The sequence below is a fragment of the Manis pentadactyla genome, chromosome 7, assembly GCF_030020395.1.
Source record: "Manis pentadactyla isolate mManPen7 chromosome 7, mManPen7.hap1, whole genome shotgun sequence".
Taxonomy (NCBI): domain Eukaryota; kingdom Metazoa; phylum Chordata; class Mammalia; order Pholidota; family Manidae; genus Manis; species Manis pentadactyla.
Window position 1 is genome coordinate 30,853,248 of NC_080025.1, and position 23,044 is coordinate 30,876,291.

General features: G+C 45.7%; 1 protein-coding gene across 7 annotated transcripts in view; it reads right to left on the reverse strand.

Moving 5' to 3' along the window:
* Positions 1–23,044, reverse strand: part of IKBKB (inhibitor of nuclear factor kappa B kinase subunit beta) — a 93,554-nt gene that overhangs the window by 48,113 nt on the left and 22,397 nt on the right. For all 7 annotated transcript variants that reach the window (XM_036877458.2, XM_036877459.2, XM_036877457.2 and 4 more), the window contains 3 exons: positions 19,885–19,979; positions 18,790–18,907; positions 16,362–16,431 (listed from right to left, as the gene is read on the reverse strand). In XM_036877458.2, the coding sequence (XP_036733353.2) occupies positions 16,362–16,431; positions 18,790–18,907; positions 19,885–19,979 (283 nt within the window). The remainder of the gene's footprint in view (positions 1–16,361; positions 16,432–18,789; positions 18,908–19,884; positions 19,980–23,044) is intronic.

The following is a 23,044-nucleotide window of genomic DNA, read 5'->3' on the forward strand; positions in this document are numbered from 1 at the left end:
TGTTTATAGTTCATAATGCATGAGCAAAACCGAAGGTTTCTGTGATGGCTGCCCTTGTGCTGTTCACCATGTAAGAACTTATTCACTATGTAAGAATTTGTTCCCCATGTAAGAACTTGTTTGTTATGCCTGAGAAGATTGGAGACTGACGAAAATTAGGCTTGGGATGGATTAATGATAGTGCATTGAGCATTGACTCCCCTATACAGAATTTTATTGTTGTTAAGAACCATTTGATCAATAAATATGAGAGATGCCCTCAAAAAAAAAAAAAATACACACTTCCAATTGTAAAACAAGTAAGTAACCGGGATGTAATGTATAACATAAGGAATATAGTCAAAATATTCTAACAACTTGGTATGGTGATAGCTGGTACCTAGAATTATCATGTATATAAATGTTGAATCACTATGTTGTACACCTGAAACTAATGTAATGTAATACTGTGTGTCAACTACCCTTCAATAAAAAATAATTATCTACAAAAAAAAAAAAAATCTAAGTCCTACAGGGTAGGAAAGGAAGAACGGCCCTGTGGTTATGGGAACACTTGATAATCTCATCTAGAATCAAGGTCAGAGCTAGTTTCAAGGAAGAAGTCGGGAGACGAGAGGAAGAGAGCAGGAAGGCATTCAACACACCTGCCGGGTCAACATGTGCTTTTATTATGTGACTGCTTCTCTGCCAGCTTCTGCAAGGGACATAAAGTAAGGGACGTGATGGCCAACTTTAAAGAGCACAGAATCTAGCAGACAGGAAAAATCCTGCACAATCCTGGCTGCCAGGTCACTGGATACTCACAACACCTGCTGTGAAGAGGAAATGTGGTGACATTACACAGCAGGCCCATGGCGCAGGGCCACAGGGGCCACCTGCTGCTCAGACTCCAGGCAGGGTGGCATTTTTACCCATATGAAAGATTCTGTAACTTTAACAGATGTCCCAGCTAATCATACTACAAAAGAAAATAATGGCATAAGCACTGGAGGGAGATCAACTGGGAAGAATTTAGTAAGCTGTGTGGAAATGAAAGAAGTATGTTCAAATCAACAGCTTTTCCCTATGACAGCTATATTCAGATGAAATGGAAAAAGAAGAAAAAAAACAGCATTCACCCTAGCAACAAAAACTTGAAATACCACAAGATAAATTTAGCTAAAAAAAAACAGTGTAAGATAAAGAAAAGTATATGGCATTAAAAAAAAAGTGATGCAAATAACACTAAAAGATTTTTAAAGTTTATGGCAGAAAATCTTGGTCACAAAGTGAAAAGGCAAAATGGCTGGGAAAAAAAATATCTGCAACACATACGCCCAAGTATGTCTGGCAGACAAAAGCTCTTACAAATCAGTAAGAAAGAAACCCAGGGGACGAAGGGGACACTTACAAAGAACCTCAACTGGGAACAATTCTGCAGCACGTCCTTCAAGCTCACAAGTAGTCCAAAGAGCAAAACAGGCACAATGAAATGCCTTTTTCCACCTTTTCAACTGGCAAGATTTTTAGGTGTGAAATGAGGCACTTCCCTACCTTGCTGGGAGGAGTAAAAATTTCTGTGACTTTTTGGGAAAAAAATACTGCACTATCTCTTACATTTTAAAACATATATATTGTTTGACTCATTAGTCCCACCTCTGGTAACCTGGCTTGTAAAATCAAAAGCATCATCATATGCCAATAAGGAAGCTTACTGCCCAGCTTGGAGGGAAATAACTAGGAACAAACTGAAGGTCATCCATCGGGGAATGGCTGGGCAGATTATGGGAGCTCCACATGATAGCAGACAACTGGTTTACAGTCATTCGGGTTTATTAGATGACAACTCAGACACATTATATGATTCACAGGGATTGTAATGATATACAGCCAAGTTAATGTTATGATCTGGGTTTTTTTTGTTTTTTAAAAATAAAGGAAAAAAGCAAAAGCAATATGACACCAAGAGAGGCCTAATAACAAGTTCTCCCCATGGCCCTCACACACACACACACACACACACACACACACTCACTCACTCACTCACTCACTCACTCACTCACTCATCCTGCAGGGCTGAGAATGTGGGCAAAGTGGGGCGGTGGGCAGCCTGGCAGCCACTGCTGTCTGCTCTGCGAGGTGGAAGACAGGCCTCCTGCAGAACAAGCCGTCACACACGCTGCGCACAGGCTTCATGCTGAACATTTCCTGAAAATGTTTGAAAGTCAAACTGAGAGGGCTAAACAAGACTGCCACCTCAGAGGTGGGGCTCCATCTCAGAATATTAAATTATAGTACAAAACTCCTAATTCCATCTGCCTTTTAAACCTAGCCTTCAACCAAACAATGCCAACATTTCATACTTATTATATTCCTTATTTTTATTTTCTTTTATAACTGAATATAGTGGACTGGCTTAGGTCCAACAAATGTTCAAATGAAGTAGAAGACTCACTGCTTTCAATGTGAGCCTCAAAAATACCACTCTGCCTTGTTCTCAGCTGCATTAACTTTTAAAGGCCAATGCTTGCTACTGGCATTTTCATTTTGGTTTTACTAATTTTTATTAAAGAAGCAAAGCAAAGTATAATAAGACATTCTACTAATTGCATAAACACAACCTGCACTCAGGGACGGCGCTACTATTGAGTCTGAACTTGTGGCTGGCAGGGAGCACTGCTTGCAGTGACTAGAAATGTCCATTAATTGATTCACAAAAGACCCACTTTGGTATATGGCGAGAGCATCAGTGTGCAACACGTAAAAGTGTGCGCTGCTTTGTTCAAAGGCAGAGTATAGGAAGGTTGAAACAATGTATGCTGAACCAGTGCAGACGCCCAGACTGAGACAAGGCCCCCAAGCTGGAGGACGTGAACAGGGTGGTGCCGGCAACACGGGGCACGGGCGGGTGGACTGTCCCGAGAAGCCCCTCACGGAGGGAGGAGCCCTCAGATCGGACTGACAGCGTTACTCTCTGTGCCACACTGATTAAGAGTCGTCACCAGACTTCAATGAGGAGGAATACAAGTTGGTAACTCTTATGTGATTACTGTTGACAGCTGTCTGTTTTTACACTTCAGCAATCTACACAAGAAACTTAAATTTTCATTTTGGGGCAGTCATTTATTCTCAAATACTTCAACTCAATAAAGTTTGGGATTAAAGAATCTTACAGGTATTTATATCGTTTCTGGACTGAGTGAAATCAGTTAAAACTCTGGTAGGGAATCCCTCTTTCACCAGGTCCCACTGCTAATCAGTCTTTAAAAAGCTTAGCTCAGCCTGACTGTGCTACATTGTACAAACTAACGCCTGGAGAGCAGTGTCATGAAATAAATCAAAACCTTCTCAAGCCAAGAGAACCTATTTGATTTAAATTGGATGGAAAGTGAGAAGTTGAGATAAGAAAAAAATACTTTTGCCTCTGAAAGTTTATAGAAAACCTAAACTCCAAGCCATAGGGATAATACACACGTACAGAACTTGAAAATGACACCACGGAGCCTAAAAGCCTAAAACCTAATTTCCTCCATTCCAGTTATAGAAAAGAGCTGCAAGAAGCTCTTGCTCCACCCAGTGGCATTTCCTAGGCAGACAGAGGGTCAGGTTAAGGACCTGCCACAGGAAACAAAAGCCTCCTGCTGTTATCCTGGTCAGGAAGGGCATCCAGGTAGTCAGCCCAGCTCCCGAGGTAGACACAAACTCCTCACTGGAAAATGCAACACTCCTGAAGTTCTTATTGATGAATCCCAGGTCACCCCACGATCCCAGCTGCTCTACCTTTTGTGAGATTACAAACCAGCAATTAGGAAACAGGCCCAGCTAGATGTCCATGTAGAAAAGTTGTTTTATAAGTGTCATTTTATATATATTCCTTACATAAGGTTTATAAGGAATCCCAACTTATCACACTCCAAATTTAAAGGGATAGCTAAGCTCCCTGGGCAACATTTTTGTTCAGGATATGTTTCTTAGAGAAGAAATGGAAAGATAAATGGACCGAAAAGCTGAGACAGAGATTAGAAGAGAAAGAAGTCACCCATTAGTGGTTTAAATCACCAGAAAGTAAGATGGGCAACTGGATGTTTGCTCATTTTAGTAAAAACTGAGTGTGTGCCCCACTATTAGAAGAGACCACAGGCCCTAAGCGGAGTGTCCTGCCCTGGGCTCCTGTCACCAAACCGACTTAATCCCTGACCTAACTGCAGTTTCAGCCTCTCCCAGGGTTGTAATCATAACCAGTCAGTCTGGAATTACCTGGTCAGCACTAGTGAGATAATCCGTGTGATAGGACCCCCTGCTGTTCCCCCAGAGGAAGGAGACCTCTTCGGAGACAACCCACCCTTTGCTAGTGACTTCCTTGTCCTGCTCCCTTCTGCCTATAAAGTCTTTTATTCTGTACAGCTCTATGGGGCTCCTTTCTATCTGTTAGATGGGAATTGTTGAATGAAGCCATTAAGATCTTTAAAATTTATTCAATCGTACTTTGTTTTATAACAGATGTGTGGTAGGTACGGGATCCAAAGGAAACTTCTGAGGGCTTTGGGGATGAGAAACAGGCATGGTGTGTGCAAACACTGAGTTCTCTGTCTTTCTCCCCATTTCCAAGGGCTGCAGGTTAAGCTCCTCTCGGTTCTCAGCTCTGCTCTCCTTGCACTGAGCTCCTGATCTGGTTGGCTTTCCACAGTTCCCCATTTGATTGGAATCCCAGCCCACGGTCCCATTCTGTGGGATCTGCTAGTTGCCTTTCCCTAAGTCCCCAGCTCATACTGGGAACTGCTGGAAGTTACTGGCCGGGGTTGGACTGGGTCTGACTTAAGCTGGACCGGGTCCAGTGTGTTTTGTGTAGGTAAGGCTATTGATAGTGGGAATCTTAGAAGCCAAAAAGCCACAGAATTGTGGGCATAGGGTGAACACTTAATCGCTGTTAGAGCATTTGCCACTTAACTCGAACACTCCCGTGTTATGATAAATCAGTCATGGAATGGGTTAGCTTGATATGAGGCCACCCATCAACCTCAAGAAAATTTCCATGCATCGAGATCCACCATAAAACACCACCCAACCCAACCCAGTGACACATTCCCTCATGCATTAGTTTGGCACTAAGAGACCCAAAGGCTTATTAGCCTGAAAAAAAAAAAAAGGTGGGGGCAGGATAGGGGTGGTGGATCCTTAAACTCCAAAAAGTGCACTGTGCCACCTTCCAGCACACTGCTCATTTCATGTCTAAGAACTGAGGCCCAGGATGCTACAAATATCTACAAAAAATGGCAAATTCTTACCAAAGACAACCTAAAATGACAGTGGCCATTACGCAGAACTTTCCAATTAAACAAGATTGGATTTACAATCACGGATTCCCAAATCAAACAAAGAGAAGGGGATACCTATTTTAGTTGGTATGAAAAAACTTTGAAATGTTTCAAGATCCCAAAATATCTTCATTGAGAATTTTGTTGCAAAAGGCTAGTGAAAAATTCAGGACACAGAAGGTATCTAAGACAACACCTAGGCCTCCACCGTGGCACCCTCCTAGCTCCACCATCAAAGCACAACTCAGAAATTAGTCTCAATGGTAATCAACTGTGACGCTGGAAACGACTGTCCTCAAAGGTCTTGTGCAAATCTTTCCACACCAACTCCAATGCCCCCATGTCTACATTCAAAGGAAGGCCTCCATACAGATCCCTAGAGCTGATGAGAGAGACTCTGAGATATTTTCTGATAAACTGCTATAGTATTTCCTTAAACAGCCAAGGGGAAACTAAAATAAGACTAATGAAAAACCTTGCTAAATTCTGGTAGATACCACACTATATTCTCTAATTTAAATGCCACTCAGGGCTTCAAATGGGACACTGGAAAAACTGGCACAAGGCAGCTAAGGGTGAGAATTCTAACCACAGTCAGTTCCTGGATCTTTGTCTGTAGTCCCCAGTAAAGAGAAGAAAATGAAGTATCTTTTGCACTCTCTTTGGGGACACCTCTTGAGTCCAGGGGGTTGTTCAATACTGCCAGAAATATTTACTGTTTGTCCCTGCAAGTTTAAACCTGACAAAATATTCAAAAGGGTTTTTTTTTTTTTTAAGTAACTCTGATCAGAAGTTGGTCATATTGGAAGCTGATGTTCAGAGCCTGATAGGAATTTTCTTTTAGGCTTTACCCCCTAAGCTAAAATAAAACTATGTATGCAAAGGGAAAGAAAAACCTTCTGAAGCCTCTGTGGAAGGATTTACTAAAACATTCCAAAGACAAACAGATTTAAGTCCAGAACATAGAAAACATTTTGTTTTCATTTTAGAAATCTCCCTGACACAAAAAAAGCAAATTAAAGGCAATGTGGTTGGATGGGTAGATCAACCTTTGATGTCATTTAGTTGCAACCCAATTCCTAGAGAAATTAAAAGCAACTACCTACCCTTTATCTTAAATATCTTTGCAAAATCAGAAATGTGGCTTCAGAAACCATTCACAGTCCACCTATCCTCTTTACCAAGCCCAAAACCTTCCCTACTTATCTCAAAAGGTTTATAAATATTACCAAAAGTCTGGCCTTGGGGAACAAAAGTCCTTCTTGAAGGAACTTGCTGTCCTTTCCTTGTGCCTTTGAGATGTAAATGTTCTACCTCCTCTTTTCCAGGAACTCTTATGGTAGACCGTCCCCAATTCCTAAGACTCAAGATTTTTAAAAATAGGAAGAAGAGGCTTTTTAAAAAATACAAACTGCTATAAAGGCTCCCTTTCCCAAAATCTAGTCCACAGCTTCCGTAAGACCATCTGTCCAGGACAAATACAAATCTTAAGTGTCTTCTCCACAAATATTAGTAGATACTTCTGATACATCTGAGTAGATAACTAACTAATTTCATCAGCCAGAAACAATTTGGATTCAACTGCTCTTTCATAAACTAGTGAGTTTTGCATTATCACACCCATCTTATGGCTAAAATTTTTAAATGAAAGCTATAAGGTCTCTGCATCTATCTGTTTATGTGAGTCTCTATATGTATGTTTGTTGCAGTTGTGTGGTATTTTCTACCTCCAGATGGTACCACTGAAGTTAATTTATAAAAAAGCTCTATTTAATTGGCTTAAAAACAAATGCTTATATGATTAAGTAGTCCTAAACTTCTCAGAAATATGACAGAAACTAACACATATGCTTTTCAGGTTCATGTGAACTCAGAAAATATGTGGTTTTAAAGTTAAGTTTGTTAAATTAAAATAGACATGTCTTTGGAGTTGTCAGCATTAAACATAATGTAGGCAAACCATTTAATTCTACCTAGTCAAGTAAGCTCATGCCATCTCTTACAAAGGTCATCAACAAAAATAATTTAGGATGGTGGCTGACTTTGTTTAAAGTTGCATGAAGTTTTAATGGGTAGACTAAACTAAGGCATATGCTTCTAAAAATTATGAAATGTATCCATTTGATAAGAAAATGTAGTTATTTCTCTGACAAGCTGGGTAAGATTAAATGAATTTATTTGAGAAAAAATGATTTTCAGTATCAAAAGTAAGCTAGTACAAAATTAGAATTTGGTTCTCACATGGACAAAGTTTTCTTGGACTACTGATCTGCTCTTGATAGATTATAAAAGGTTTTTAATCTTTAAAGTAATCTGCTTAGAAAACAAATATTCTGTATTTTTTCAAAATAACTTCCTGTTCATGTTGTCTTTGTTGTTTTTACAACTATGTAACTTTCTGTATTTCCTGTGAAGTCTTTATCACTATAGTTACATGAATAAATAAGTATTGTTTCACAGTGACCTGTGATCCTATTTGACCAAGCATTCTAAAACCAGTTGACACATTTGACAACTTTCCCCAAATCAAATTATAAATGAAGTCTTTTTGACCTCAAACTAATTTTGGGATTTTCCAGAAGGTTCCTGGAACATCTCAAGATTTTTTCACTCTCCTACAAAAAGAGATTTGTTAAACTAATTAGGATTATTTGATATATTAATTACACAGGAAGCATTGTCAAATACTACTACTAAACATTCTGTTTTATTTCTATAGGTTTGTAAACATTCCAGAAATAGCATGAAATTCCTGGAAATCTGATGTATTCTGGCATTATGTTATCCACTATAATGCTATTTATTATCCTAAAATGTTGCTTGTCAGAGAAATAACTACATTTTCTTATCAAATGAACTCTCATCAGCTCTTTGACAATAGGCATTCTTAAGTCTTTGTCATTTACATAGAGCTATTTTTTTTACTCACATGCTTTTGCTGCAGAAGTGCTTCAACTTGAAGGAGATTCATGGAAAGGACTCTGACAAGTACATGGCTCTGATAACTTTAAGATTATAAAGAACTGAATTGGGTAAGAATTTACAGAACTAATGGCACAAGCTAGATTCAAGTAGCACAAGTATCATTTACATGGGACTAAATGACCTGAGGAGGATTATTTATTATGACTTTTTGTTTGCAACATTGTTGGCTCCTTAGGTTTGTGTTTCCAGAAATAATAATAACGTTTTCTCTTATGCTATCTATGACTTACAGCAGTTTGGTAAGGTAACCTTTGTAAACAAAGACAGGACATTTACTTTTCTCCCTACCTGATCCCTCCAGAATCTGGTAACTTGAGTATTCTTTTGATGGCAATGTAGTTAGTTATTTGCATAACTAAATGTTAAGTAACAATCTGTTGTCCTTGTAAAGGGACACAATTGGAAACAGTGACTATATTACCAAGGCTTTGACTGGAATGTCATATTTGAGAGAGATGTATATAGACTCAGATATGATCAGACAGCTTTAAGAAACTGCTTGGAAAAACTAGCCTGGCACCATGCTTATAAAGTTCCTGGCAGCTTTATGAGGTAAAGAAGGTCACTTCCTGGCAGTCCCAGAAGCCTCAGGATATCTTGGAGGGCCTTGAGAAGAGAGAAATTCACCCAAACTATAGGTATTACAGGTAAAATCTGATGTTGAGTCTTTGGCCTGGCTTCCTGGGCCCAGAGGCTTTTAAGAGTTCAATTTGTGCTTGCTTATGAAAAGTTCCAGGAAAGCAATCTTAAAGAGCTTCTATGACTAATCACTATTCTTGCTGCTTTACGCAAATAATCAAGCCAAGTTTAATGCAAATTAGCTTTATTGCGATTATCTTTAATTTTTTTTTTAATGGGAGTAGTTGTAAGTTATGTTTGTATCTTTGTAGACAGTACAGTCTAGCTCTGTTAATTGACTCTGAGGATTTGTTACATACTTCTAAACTGGGCTGGGTTCTGAATTCTTCTAGTTCCTTTATATATGTGGCTACAACTCTTCCAACTAATGTTTCCAATTTTCTTCTATCCTTCTGATTTGGAAGCATTAAGAACAAAGACTGCCCTTGAATACCCTTGAAAGGAATTATACCAGGCCCTCCTTACAATCCAAATGGCAGCCAAACTTCAGGCACGTGTGTCCCCATCTCTGATCAGACTTCAGGAACCACATGGCAGCTAGAGTCCTCAGAGTCCAACTGACCAGGAAGAGAAGCAGCCAACACTGAGGCAGTCCGCTTCCACCCACAGTGCTGGACCCACACTTCATGCATCGACTAAACATGGAACCCTTTCTTCCTCTCTTTCTTGCCTTTACTCCAGCACTGGCCTGGAAAGATGTCGTCACCATCCATGCCTCCCAGGCCACTGCTACAGTTGGATTTGCCACAGTGCTGTTGACAGTGTAGTTCTTCCTGTCACAAACTTCTTTTTGGTTTCCAATGCCTAATTTCTCTGCAACAAACTCAGCCCTCTCGCTGTTGCGTCAGGCTGCCCAACCCTGGGAGCCTGTTTCCCCCAGTCTCTGGCTAACACCAAACCCAGGGAAATTTGCATCCAGGCTCTGCCCAAAGGAACGGACACAAGGCAAGGGTAACCAGAACACCACCGCTCGAGTGGCCTACAGACCCTTAAATTTTACTAGCTTCCATGGCAGTCATTTTTCCAGTTCTGAGTCACAGACTCCCATGGGAATTACCAGGAGGCATTCATGACTCAAATGCCTTTTGACCTGTGGCAGGTCCCTACTTCCCTGGTTAGGAGTGAGTACAAATGAGGCCATGATCCAGAACCTCTCCTGAACTCCTGAAGGTACTGCAGATCCACTACTAATGCGTTTTGCCCAACAAAGCCCTTAGACTCTCTGGCCAAAGCTGTTCTTGGTAACAGGATAGCCCTTGATTGCCTTTTAGCTGAGCAAGGAGGTGTCTGTGCTGTGGCCACCACCACCTGCTATACCTGGATTAACACTTCTGGGGAAGTTGAGACTCACTTACATAGATCACCAAATATGCCACTTGGCTTAAGAAGGTATCTCCTTCAGTGGGGTCTTTCTTTGACTTATTTGATTTTGACTGGTTTGGGCCTTAGGGACCATGGCTTCAAGGCACACTCCAGATACTGGGAATCACTCTGCTCATAATTATCAGAGCAGTCCCCTGGGTGTGCTATGTTCTACCAAAAAGCTCTAAAAGAATGTTCACAGCCACTAACCACCAGGCAAATGATCACCTTAAGGTGAGCACGTCAGAAAAGGAGCAAAGAAAATGCCCACCTCACATGGACCTGACACAGTGGCCTGTGAACACCACACATTGGATCAGCAAAGACTCCGAGAACTTCACAGTGGTAACTGGGGGTGCTGATGATGCCTTCTATTTTCATCACATATCTCAATTAGGCTCAGAGTCTGATCGAAAGGGGGGAACTATTTAATAAGAGACCACAGGCTCAAAATGGAGTCCCTGTCCTAGGCCAATGTCACCAAACCAAGATTTAATCACTGACCTAACTGCAGTTCCAGCCTCTCCCAGGCATGTAATCATAACCAGTCAGTCTGGAATTACCTGGGCAGCAGTAGTGAGATAATCCATCTGGTAGGACCCCTGCTGCCCCCCAGAGGAAATGAGGCCTTGCCTGAAACAATCCACCCTCTGCAAGCCACTTCTTGTCCCGCCCCCTTCTGCCTATAAAGTCTTTCCTTTTGTACAGCTCCTTGGGGCTCCTTTCTATTTGTTAGATGGGATGCTGCCTGATTCGCGAATTGTTGAATAAAAAGCCAGTAAGATCTTTAAAATTACTCGGTTAAGTCTTGTTTTTTAGCACTACTGTGTGCCAGTCACTTTGGTGTCAATGGACTTTCCAAAAAGATTGGAAGGTCAAGTGCAGACATGTGGAGAAAGGGTTAGTCCAGTGAAATGTTTCTCGGCTAAAACAGCCCCTATGACTAATTGGCAAGATAGCAAGGCAGAACACCAAGTACTCAGAGAAAATTAATTCATTCAGCAAGTCCTCAGCAAGCATCTTCTATTTGCTAGGTATTGTGGAAAATGTGCTGCTGAACCAAAGCATCTTCACTTGCTATGCAAAATTTGGTCAGCGGGCCCGCAGCTAGAAGTCAATCCTCACTGTCAGGCACAGGCAGAGATCACGTAACACAGCAGAGAAACCAGGTTCCAAACGAGTGGAAGAGGCAGCAAGGGAGAGGAATCCTGTGAGAGCAAGAATCCCATGTGAGTGACGATCAGGGTGATCCCCATGGAGGGGCAGGTCTACCGTGCCCCAAAGATGAGAGGTTAGGGCCATCACGGAGGTGCAAGAGCAGCCTTCTGAAAGTGTGCAAAGGCTGGCAGGAGGATTGAAAAGCGGATTTTGAGAGCCATATCCATGCTTAGTTGGCTATGGTGGATCAGGACAAATGCAAGGTTAGGAGGTCTGGCCTTGCTTGACCCAATGGTGGATTATGTCAAAAGCATCCTTTCAAAAGCAAGGATGGATTTGAAAAATGGGGATAAGGAAGTCAGGGAAGAGGTCATTACAGTAATTTGCTATGACACTGAATTAGTGGAGGCAGTGGGAACTGAAAGGGGAAGGTCAGCTAAAGGATCTGGAGGCTTTGTAAACAGGAGCATGTGGCACAGGAAGTGGGGCAGATTCTAAGAGATGAGACTCAAAACTGGCATTCATGTCTGGGTAACTGGCAGAAAGACGGGGCTAGTGACACAAGGAAATGGACATCGGGAGGGTATCTGGTTTAAGGAAGAAGTCTAGGACTTTAGTTTGGAAGTGATTTGGGGAGAATTACCATATAGACATAGATATGGAGCCTCGGATAGAGATTATGGTTGAATATACTGATTTTGGAGAAGATATGCTTGATAAAGATGTCAAGAGAATGGTCTGACAAACAGAATATGGGAGGTCAGTCCAAATGCAGGGAGGGATGAATAGAATGGTGTAGGAAAAGACAGAAAAGCCTTGAGACAGAGCTCTGGGCAAAAGAGGATGTGTTAAGGGAGGAGTGAGAGAGACTAGGAAGCAGTGGGCCTCAGGCAGTGGCGTAGACCCCAAAGATCCTGGGGCGACCCTTGTGAAAACAAGCCACCTGATAAGGAACATGGAGTATTTAGGGTGCTGGGGCCCTGAGAGATCACCTATCCCAAACCCCTCATTTTAAACGTAGAGGACCCAAGGGCCCAAAAAGTTATCACAGTTTTCTACAGAGAAGAAATGGAAAGATAAAAGGACCAAAATGTCACCACCTATCCAAGGTAACAGCTGGGAGAGTGGCGACGCTGGGATGGAAAGCCAGCTCTGCTCAGCTGTTAGTACAATAGCTCTCAATCTGGTCATTTACACTTCCCAGCATTCTCTGTGTACAAATGATCTGAATCTGACATTTTATGAGTAACCATTTTTTGTTGTAATTCCACAACTGGAGAGATACAAAGAGAAAGCCCGATTTTCTGATCCCTGGGATGGAGCTCTCTTCCCTAAAGTCCTGCGTTCTGTTTGAAACCTTGGCTCGGTAGTGCTGACACACACACTGGACGCCTGCTAGGAGCCCCCAGGGGGGACAGAGGTGGTGACTCTGAGAAGGAAGCCCACATGGAACCAGGGAGTGGGGCTCTGATAGCTCAGAGGACAGGACAGTCAGTCACCATAGTAAACCAGCCACCTGGAGAATCAAGGAAAATGGATTCAGATCTAAGGTCCACTAAGGCCATGGTGACTGCGCAACCAGCCCCCAGGACTGCCTGAGCATGGGAGGGTCCCCCTCCTCAGACAGTGGGAATGCGGGCCTCAGAGAATGGCAGTGTGCCCCCCGATCCTTGGTGCTCAGGACTTCGCTCCTCTGCTGGCAGGAGGAAACACACTCCAATATTTTCCAAAGGATGATGAGCAACACTGTTTAAATGGAGTCTCCTTAAACTTCCTTTAGCTATTTTAGGGTCATATTCTGTGGAAGCCAAATCATTACCGGTTGCCCCTGCACCTGTCCCTGAATCTCTTATCAGCATAAGAGCAATGGTCTAACAGAGCTGTCCTGGCACAGGAAACAGGGGGCTCACCCATGTGCTCACCCAGCATCTGATGACTTTCCCCTACGTATTTATTTGGCAATATCTTCTCGGGCAATTTAAAGTTCACTGGAAAAATCCTACCTGTATCTGCTATCTTGATGCTGCTCTGAGCGGGCATCCCAGGGAGGTTAGGGGAAGAGAGGTTAGGGGTTAACAGGTGAAGCCAGAGGAGAAGGTAATGGATCTGGACCCATGGTGAGGGTGTGGCTCTGCCCCTTATCTAAAGTCAACCTGGCAGAGAACAGCAGGGACAACTCCAACAAAGGGAATGTGGGGTCAGCCCTCAGAACAAACTGGAACAAAATATGCTCAGGAAATGTTTCAGAACACAAAAGAGTTATGTTAGATGAGCTCCAAGAAAACCTTTTGAACTCTGGCTCAGTGACGAGATCCTTGCAAAAGAAATAAATTTGATAAATCTTGTACATAAATCAGAAATGGGAATGAATGTAAAATACAAGCTTATCAGCAACCTCCACCACAAGGACAAAATCAGGGGATGTGACTGTCCACAAGGTGACTGAGATAGGGACGAGTCTGAGGCCTGTTAACCATTTCCAGGAAGGGAAGTCTCACAACACAGCCACCTGCCTGGCTCACTGGATTCCAGCCTCAGCTCAGAAACCCAAACTAGGTGATGGAAGTTTTTAAAGGGATGCCATAATCCAGAGTAGGAAGGAAATGAGAAAGGACCCAACATGTGCTGACTGCATGGTATGCCAGGAGCAGGGCACTGTGCTGGGGGCTTTAGGCGTGTCACCTCATTTTATCCACGTAACAATGCCAGTGAGGTGAGTAACATTCCCATTTTATAGCTAGCAAAACTGATGTTCTTAAAAATTAAGGAATAAACGTAAGGTCACGCTGCCAATAAGCATTAGAACTGGTAAGTGACCTGGGAATGTTAATTATATGTGGACATCTGTTCTTTTTTAAAAATAGGCACTTATTTTAATTTTGTTTGGAATTTATTTCATTTGTTTGACAAATATTTATAGAGAAGCTGCTATGTAAAGTACTACTGTTTCAGATGCTAGAGATAGAGCAGTGATCGGTCTCTGCCTTCAGAATTTAATTCTAGTGTACTAGTACTTCAAAGCCTACTTATTTCCAATTTGGAGTCACAGAGAGGAAAGAGAGGGGATCAGTGACTTAAGGAATTTTAATATTCATCCATTTACAAGAGAAATGACCCACATAAACACTTGGGAGTTTACCTGTCTTCATTATTCTGACTTACATATGACTTAAAGACACAACCTGAACAGTTACTAGATAACGTGGAAGCTACCACACAAGTCAGTGATAACCAGACATAAAATGTGCCCACATCAAAGAATATGCGACCAGTAGAGGCTCTATTAACCTCACTAGAGGATCACTTGAGGACGTAAAGGTTTCTGAGGAGGTAGTTATGTGTACTTGAGCCAATAATTTAAAGACCTTCTTAATAACTATTTTTTGAATGCACAAATAATCTGGTAAGTGAAAGAAAATATTTGGTAGAATGACATAAAAAAATAAGACTTGAAGTTCCAACCAGAGAGAAAAAAAACAAAAGTTGCCCATGAAGAGCAAAAACATATTCCCAGCTTCTCACCTGCCTTCAACCCACCTCAACAGAGAATAAATTAATGATTTGGGTAAAAGACATGATCAAGTAAATGTCTGAGCAAGACAGGAATGGGTGAGCCATGTGACAAGGTGTCAAGAAAACAGGTGGGATTCTTGACCTACAAATCAGACTCGCTAGATAGAAAGGGCCCTTCAGTAGATCCACATGGGCCACACACATGAAGGAACCAGTCTGGCCAGTGGTGGACACCCATTCAAGTCAAATAAAACTGATGCAATATCAATTTGCCCTCACTGTGAACTGCATCCAAAGGACAGACACAGGATATATAGGGAGATGGAATTTTCTGTCAGATCACCTGGATCCTCACTTAAAATATGTCTGTGTTGGACTCCCCTGCCCTCACTTCCTTCTTGCCCACCGTCTATCGACACAGAGTAAGGGGAAGACAGACCCACACTAGCAAGGCCAAGTGAGACTGGGGGCCTGACCATCCTTCCAGGCCAAGCACTAGAGAACACAGTTTACAATGTGGCAAAATGGTGACAACTGGTAAACCTCGGTGAAGGGTATGTGGATTTCACTACTCTCTCAACTTTTCTGTATGTTTGACATTTTCAAAAAAAAAAAAAAAAAAAGAGCTTGAGTGAAAAAAAACCTTATAGCTTCAAAGAGGCTGCGGTAGAAATAGATGGAAATGGTTATCATCCCTGCATCTGGGGCAAACACTGAGTGATAAAGTCTGGATGACTCTACACTTTAGATGTCAAACTATCAACTGGATATTTAAAGACAACAACAAAAAGGCAGGGGGTGGCCTGGGCTAGCCCATCGCTCACTTCTGCTTCCCAGACTGGAGTTCGTGCTCCATGCCCCCTCCTGGAGGGGTGTCAGGGCCCAGGAGATCGGCCACGCCTGCACTCTGCAGGGTGAGGTCACTTTCTCCCCAGAGGGCCCACCCACCCAGCGGGTGCTGCAGTCCCCTCAGCTGCAGACCCCATTTGGGGACACTGCCAATGGCACCGAAGGACTAAACGAGGGCAGCTTTCTCCTCTGCCTTCGGTTGGCTGAAGAACCACCGGTGTGGAAGCGGAAGAATTTGTTGCCGAGGGATGCAATTCATTCAGATGACAACCCAGTCCATAGTGGGCCATTCCAGGAAAGTAGGGAGCGGAGCTTTGTAATGGGAGAGGAAATCTGTTATTCTACGGACATGACAATCCACTTCATGACTGAGTCCGGAAGGAAAGGAAATCTATTTGAGTTCAGCGCCTGCCTGACTAGCCCCTTGGTGACCTCCCCACTCCATCTGTCCCTCCTCAACCCCACCCGGTGTGAAGACCACAGGACAGAAGTATCTCCCCGCCCTGCTCCTCAAGGACTCTCCCTGGAGGGCCCGGCCTGCCTTCCAGGGCTGGAATTTACCGATGTCGCTCAGCAAGGTGAGGATGGCTCCTTCCCGCAGGCCACAGCAATTCTCAAACTGGTTCAGGTACTGTCGAGAAGTTGAAAAGAAGCATCAGAGTGAGTGGTCACCAGCCACCAGTAAGTCCACTAGCGTGTGTTTATCAGCCAAGGTTGTCTGGGCGCTAACCCCAGCCCTGAGGAGGAGCAGCCCCGAGAACTCCCAGAGGCACTCACCCATGCACAGCTGAGGGGTCAGAGCTCAGCCATGATGGGCCTGCCCCTCCGCAGGGACCTGCAGAGGGCGGGTGGAAGGCACTCACTGAAGATGTCCCCTGCCTGCTTCCCTGCACCGCCTCGCCAGTGCAGGGGTGACAACAGGAGGGAATATTAATGAGCATGTACTGCGTGCCCACACTGGGCTACCTCTGCTTGGATCAGCGCAGTGGAGTGTTCCCCGCATCATCTCATTTTATCCTCCCCACCGCCCCGGGATAAGCACTGCTGGAGTCTCCATTCCACAGGAGGAACCTGAGTGTGCAGGGCCACCCCAGGGGGAGCTGGAACATGGAGCCAGGTGTACCTGAGGCTCAAGCCCAAACACTCACACTCTTTGCCCTCCTGACCTTCTCAACGTAATCAAGGTCACTGGAAGTTGGCCTCAAATGAAGAAAACGGAGAAAACAACTTCCCAAGTGAGGTCAACCATCATTAGCTAACATTTACATCCATTACTGTCCAAGAGCCTGCTTTCTGAGCCAGGCATGCAGGCTTCACTCTTTCCATCAGCTCTGGCTTTTACATTTGCTTATGTGTTGGCCAAGCTTGTCTCTCCATGCCCACAAGCATGCTTTGGAAACATTTTAGAGGAGGGAAAGGCTACTTCACTTGGAGAACACAGAGAACCAATATCCTGAGCCTCCAGGCAGTAGTGTCCTCCTTGTAATGTCCCCGGGTGACAGAGGCCCCTCCCCGTTAGCCTGCACCCCATGCCAGGTCAACGGGGCTGAAAAAGTCTGTATCTTTTTCCCCAGCTGCCTGGCTCTTCGCTGCCTGTAAGATTACGTCTAAAGCTCTCCACCCGCCTCAGAGCCCTCTGCAATCTGGCCATAACCTGCGTGCCTCCCACGCTGTCCTCTACAAGCCATCCTCTCAATGACAACATGGCTTTTTCTCCTTAAATAGCTGCAGTTAGTAATGGGATGACTGTCAAAGGTTAGGCAAATAAAAAGGAAAATCAAAGTATTGCCAAGTTCCATGTCTCTCCCTGGGTATCAGTCCCTTGCTCGTGGGCCCTGCCTGTGACAGTGTTCACATCCTGCCGTGACACTCCCAGGACATGCCTGCCTCCGGTGGTAGGAGAAAGTCACTGGGGAGATGGAGCCTCATGGAAAGTTTCCTTTTGGAAAAGGCGGCAGAAGGGGCCAGAGGAGTGAAGAGAACAGCCTGTGACGCCAGGTCCAGGTAACTACCCTGCATGAGGCCTGGGTGCCCTGCCTCCCCTGCCCCGTCCCCAAACCGTGGACCTTCTAGACTGAAGAGCTGAGGGAGATGGGCAATAACACAGCAACCTCTTTTCAACACAGAAACAACTTTTTTATTTGGCCCCAGGCCGTATGGCATTGCTCAGTTTCTCAGATGGACAGGTGGCCCGCAGCAGGGCTCCCACAGACTGTGACGCCAGCTCGGCCACCGTGGCTCGGTGAGGCCTGCTAATCCTCCTGACCTCTCTGGGCCACGACACCCAGCCTTCACGTGGGGATCACATCTGTTTTACCAAAGTCACAGGGCTGTTGAAAGTCAAACAAGGAACATGGAAAAGCAGGTTGTGCAGCAGTTTTGGGGACTGCTGGGGAGGAGGACATGCTCAGCGTCTCTGAGACCAGGGAGGGCTGCCATCACCCACCCTGCAGGGTGCATTCAAGTACAGGGAACGAGGGCTCTGAGGGGGAAGGCAAAGCCAGAAGGTGAGTCAGCGGCGGCTCTGCAACCCCAGCCCAGTTCCCTGATTACTAAGCCAGCTCCCTTCCTGCTCCCTCTGTGACCCTGTGCAGGGTGCCACCACAGTTGCGGGAGAAAATCCCTCCTGAGGGGACAGCAGTGACACCGACACGGAGAGACAACGGGCCCGAACTGGTCGAGGGGAGGGAAGCTTGTTCTGGGGCTCATCCAATCCTTCCCCACCCTCAGGACCTGGGGACTCTTTCCTCGTCCTCTGAGTAAGAGCCATGCAGGACACCGGACAAGCCCTTCCCTGCCTTTCTCGTTAAGAGCTTCTGATTCAGTCTCTTGATTCACATCACACACACCACTCCACGTGGGACATGGGAGGAGGAGGTTCAAGGAGTCCCTGATGTCTCCCAGAGTCTCCTGATGGCGGGAGTGGGGGAAGGCCTCCCTGTCGCTCCGCACCCAGACAGGCGTGTGCCCCCCACCCTGGAGGCCTCACCTTTCGGAGGTCTCCTCCCTGGCAGTACTCCATGGCCAGCAGGGGCAAGTCATTGGGAGCCAAGTTCTGCATCCCCTCGGGGACGTCCCGTGCAGCCACCACACTGGGGTGGTTCAGCCTAGGAGGGAAATATCAGTGAGGGAGGGACCAGGCTTTGGCCACCAATTCCCCCGCTGTGTGGCAGCGCAGCTCGCCTCACTGCAAAGGCCCGGAACAGCCACGGGCCCTCGGGCGCAAGGAGGAAGCCGGTGGTCAGGCACTGGTCGCTCGCCTCCACATCTGGTCACTCAGTAGCTGCCCTGCTCTATTCTGGGCACCACCAGCTCAAGAACCGTGAGAGTGTCACGTGTGGATGAACTGTCTGTAGTGCCTGCAAGTCCCTCCTGCACCTTCACACAGCTCCTCAGAGCAGAGACAGGGGCTTCCAGTCCCATGCCATACAGGTGGGACTGTGGTGTGTGGGGGTGTGCACGTGTATGTGTGCACATTTGCATATGCATTTGTGTGTGTGTGTGTGTGTATGCACATGTGCACACACAAACAAGGCGACACCTCCCCTTTTTTAAATGTTTGAGGAGGGAATACCTATGTGAGGTCTTCCGGGCTGACTAGGTTGCTGATTTACTAAACGCCTTTCTAGCTGGGAGGACAGCATCTGTCTGGGGACTGACCAACAGTCCCTGTCTACACACTGGAGGAATAAATACCAGCAGTAGGTAGGCTCACAGCCGTGGAGAGTCACATACCACCTTGAAATTGGAAACATAAGGAGAAGGGAAGAAAGGATTTTTGCTGACAAAGGAAAATTCACTGTAGTGGCTATTTAAAATTACTTAATATAACAAAGAAAGCTGACCAGAAGCCCTTGACACGGCCTTGTGGGACACTGTCACTCCTCTAAGACTCATCTACCTGGGAGTCTGGCTGCCACCCTGATTGAGTGCCTGAGATTTATGGCTCTTTTCCAGATGCAAGAGGTAAGGCTGCTGCTCCAGATCCCAAAGCTCAGCAGGCTCCCCCAGACCTCACATCAATGTCCCGTAGCCCCTGGGCCCGTGGACTGCCTCCCAACCCCCAAGTGTAGCCAGCCTTCACCTTCTCATGATCTGGATCTCCAGGCACCACCGCTCCCGATTCCGGGGGCTTAGCTCCTGCCGACACTGTTTGATAGCAATCTGCTCACCTGTCTCCTGCAGAGAGAGTGTGCAAAGGGAGGGGTCAGTACACCAAGGACCAAACACAGAGAGAAAGCTGACAGCCACATGCAAGATTATCTCCGTGGGTCAAATCCAAAGCATGGATGGTGACCGCCTCCAGAGGACCACACTCCTACCCTCTGATGGACAGCCCCAGGTCCCCTGCCAGCCCATCTGGCTGCCCTCCAGCCCTGACCCCTCCCCGCCCTTCCCAATCCTCATTTTCATCCATCCAGAGTCTGCATCAAGGCCTTGCTCGGCTCCTACCTCCTCCACAAAACCTGTGCTGACCATTCCTGCCCGAGAGAGCTCTCCTTCCTCTGACCCCCACTGCTAGGCCAAACCATGATGCTGACCACTGTCACCTACACAAATGGCACTTCCACACGGTTCAACTTCAAAGTGAATGCCATGCTGCCTTTATGTTTTGTGTAAGAGTTCTGTCTCTCCAGAGAGAACGCAAGTCTAGTGCAGCAGATGGAACACAGGCTTCACGTTTACCAGCTCTGACCTTGGGCAGACCACTTGGCCTGGCTGTTTCTTTTGTAAAATGGGGATACTGATGCCAACCTCTCAAGGCTGTTGCGAAGCTGAGCACCTGGTAGTATTGGGCCCTTAGCAGGTGCTCAACAACAGTACTGGGGGCAGCCCCATGTCACAGACACTCTTGGCACTGAAACCCTCCAGAGCTGGCTCCAGCCTGCCTGTGCAGCCCCACTCCCACGGCCCCACCCAGGCGCCCAGTGCCGCGGCTGGTTTGGACCCACTGTCCTGCCTGGTGCCTCTGTGGCCCACACTCCTGCACAGGCGCCAGGCACCAGCTTGCACCACAGGGGGTTCTAAACAGGCAACTCCCTCACTGCACATACCCACCAAAGATTTCTTTTCTGCAGGGTCACAGATACTTTCTTTCTTTGTTAAATTACAGGCTTGTTCATCCTCATGCACTTTAACCTCCACTTCAGTACCTAGCACAATGCCCGTGACTGGAAGAGAAGGCAATCAACAAAGTGACTGTGAATAAGTAACTGGCTGCCTAGGTCCTGAGGACTCTCTCATCCTTTTCCTTGTGCTACAGGCAGCACCAAGAAGCCGTGGGGACAGACTAAAAGGGGAGGGCATTGAGGCTATGGCGTGGTGGCAGCAGGGGCCTTGGGAGCTCCGGCTGCCACAAGGAGGTCCCCACCCTGCTGCTGCCCCCTCCTCAGGCCTGTCAGGAACTCTAGGATGGCTGCGGGAAAGCAGCTGCCCCTGGCCGTGGCTTCGGTGGCACCAGCCTGGCAGCTGGTCCACCAGCAGTGAGCAAGGTGACTGACACCAACAGCCTATGTATTCTGTCCCTGCAGCCCCGTGCCCAACACGCACAAGGGAAGGACCACGGCCAGCTGGATGGTGCAGGAAGTCTAACAATGAGAACAGACCTCAGAATGGCACTAAATTCTACTGTTGCCCAGTTGGCCCTGTCAGACCGTTTTCTCATTGTATGGACATGCAGACTAAAAAGACCTGAAGTCTTGCAAGTATAGCGATTCATATGGTACTAACTGGACTTAAAAAGATACGCCAAGGATCACGGCAGGGCCTCACAGTGTGCACATGGCTGTGCTCAGGGCAGCACAAGTGTACAGGGACCACACATTTATCAAACTGGCCATGATCCCCGCAAGGGACAAAGATCCACCCAGTAAGAAAAAGAAAAATGGAGGCCTGCAAACACAACCAGAAGTGGTCTGATAAAACTGCTGCATCACTGATCAATAAAGCAATCCCTGACACTGAATTTAAAAACTATAAGCTTCAGAAATAAGGTTCTGTGTCTTCTGATCCTAAAAGCTCCAATGCCAGAAAACAGATATGACAACCCCCGTGGGACAGTCCAGGAAGCTGCTCTTACCCAATCCCAGTATCACCGTGGTGAAGCTCTCTGCCATGCAGTTACCCCACAGGCTATCTTTTTCTAAAAGGCTCTACTGATATGACCTCAGCCAACACAGTTCATCCATTCAAAGTGCACAATTTAACGGTTTGGGGTATATTCAGAGTAGCGCAACCAAAACCACAATCAGGTCTAGAACATGGCCATCACCCCCCCCCAAAGAAGCCCCAGACCTGTCAGCAGGCACTCCCCATGTCCCCCAACCCCCTCCAGCCCCAGGCAACCACCAAGCCAACAGGGACATGCCTCTTCTGGACAGTTCATGCAGATGGCCTCACACAAAGTAGTCTTTCGTATGGCTTCTCTCACTGAGTATGTCTCCCAGGCTCACCCAGGCTGCAGCCATATGCCTACTTTTGTAACGACGACACTCCCTGGTGTAGCTCATGGTAGTGAGCATTGATAATCAGGTTCTACTAAGTGTCGTTCACTTACTTTCCTATTAGAACCCTGATTTTTTACCTAGGTTCCTAAGTGCTCTCTGCAGGAGAGCTGACCTCTTTCAAAACCTGTAAATCCTGTCGCTACTGAGCCAATTAATACAGTTGTACAAGTGAATCTGGGTAGCTGCCCATCTACTACTTTCCAAGAGGAAGGGACAACAATACCAATTTCTTCCATCGATGCACCAACAGACAGTTGTTACAGCTCACAAAATGTTACACCTTCTACAGCATGGACTTCCTGATTCCTCTGTTCTCAAGCTGACTTGAATTTGGTTTCAAGTTTCATTTCCCATTAATGTTCAGACTCAAACATTTTTGCCCAGTTCTGTGGCAGCTTCATCAATGGTGGTATTGACAAGCTGTTACAGATGCTTGCTTCCTGTCAGGTGGTTTCTGCCCAGAAACTCAATTTTGTGGAATGCAGAGTTGTACGAATGACAGGAGCCAATGGGCCAGGCTATCATGTGAGACAACACTGCTGACAGCATCCATTCAGCATGCAGTGTCTTGACGGACAGTCTGAGAACAAGTTCAGTAGAAGCTACTGCAACTCCTGGTTTGTGACCTCAGAATGACTGAGATTTTAAACCATGATATGGAGAAACCTGTACCTGTTTTAACTTCAATACACAGAATAATGTAATAGTTTCCTATCACTGATGTAATAAAGTGCCACC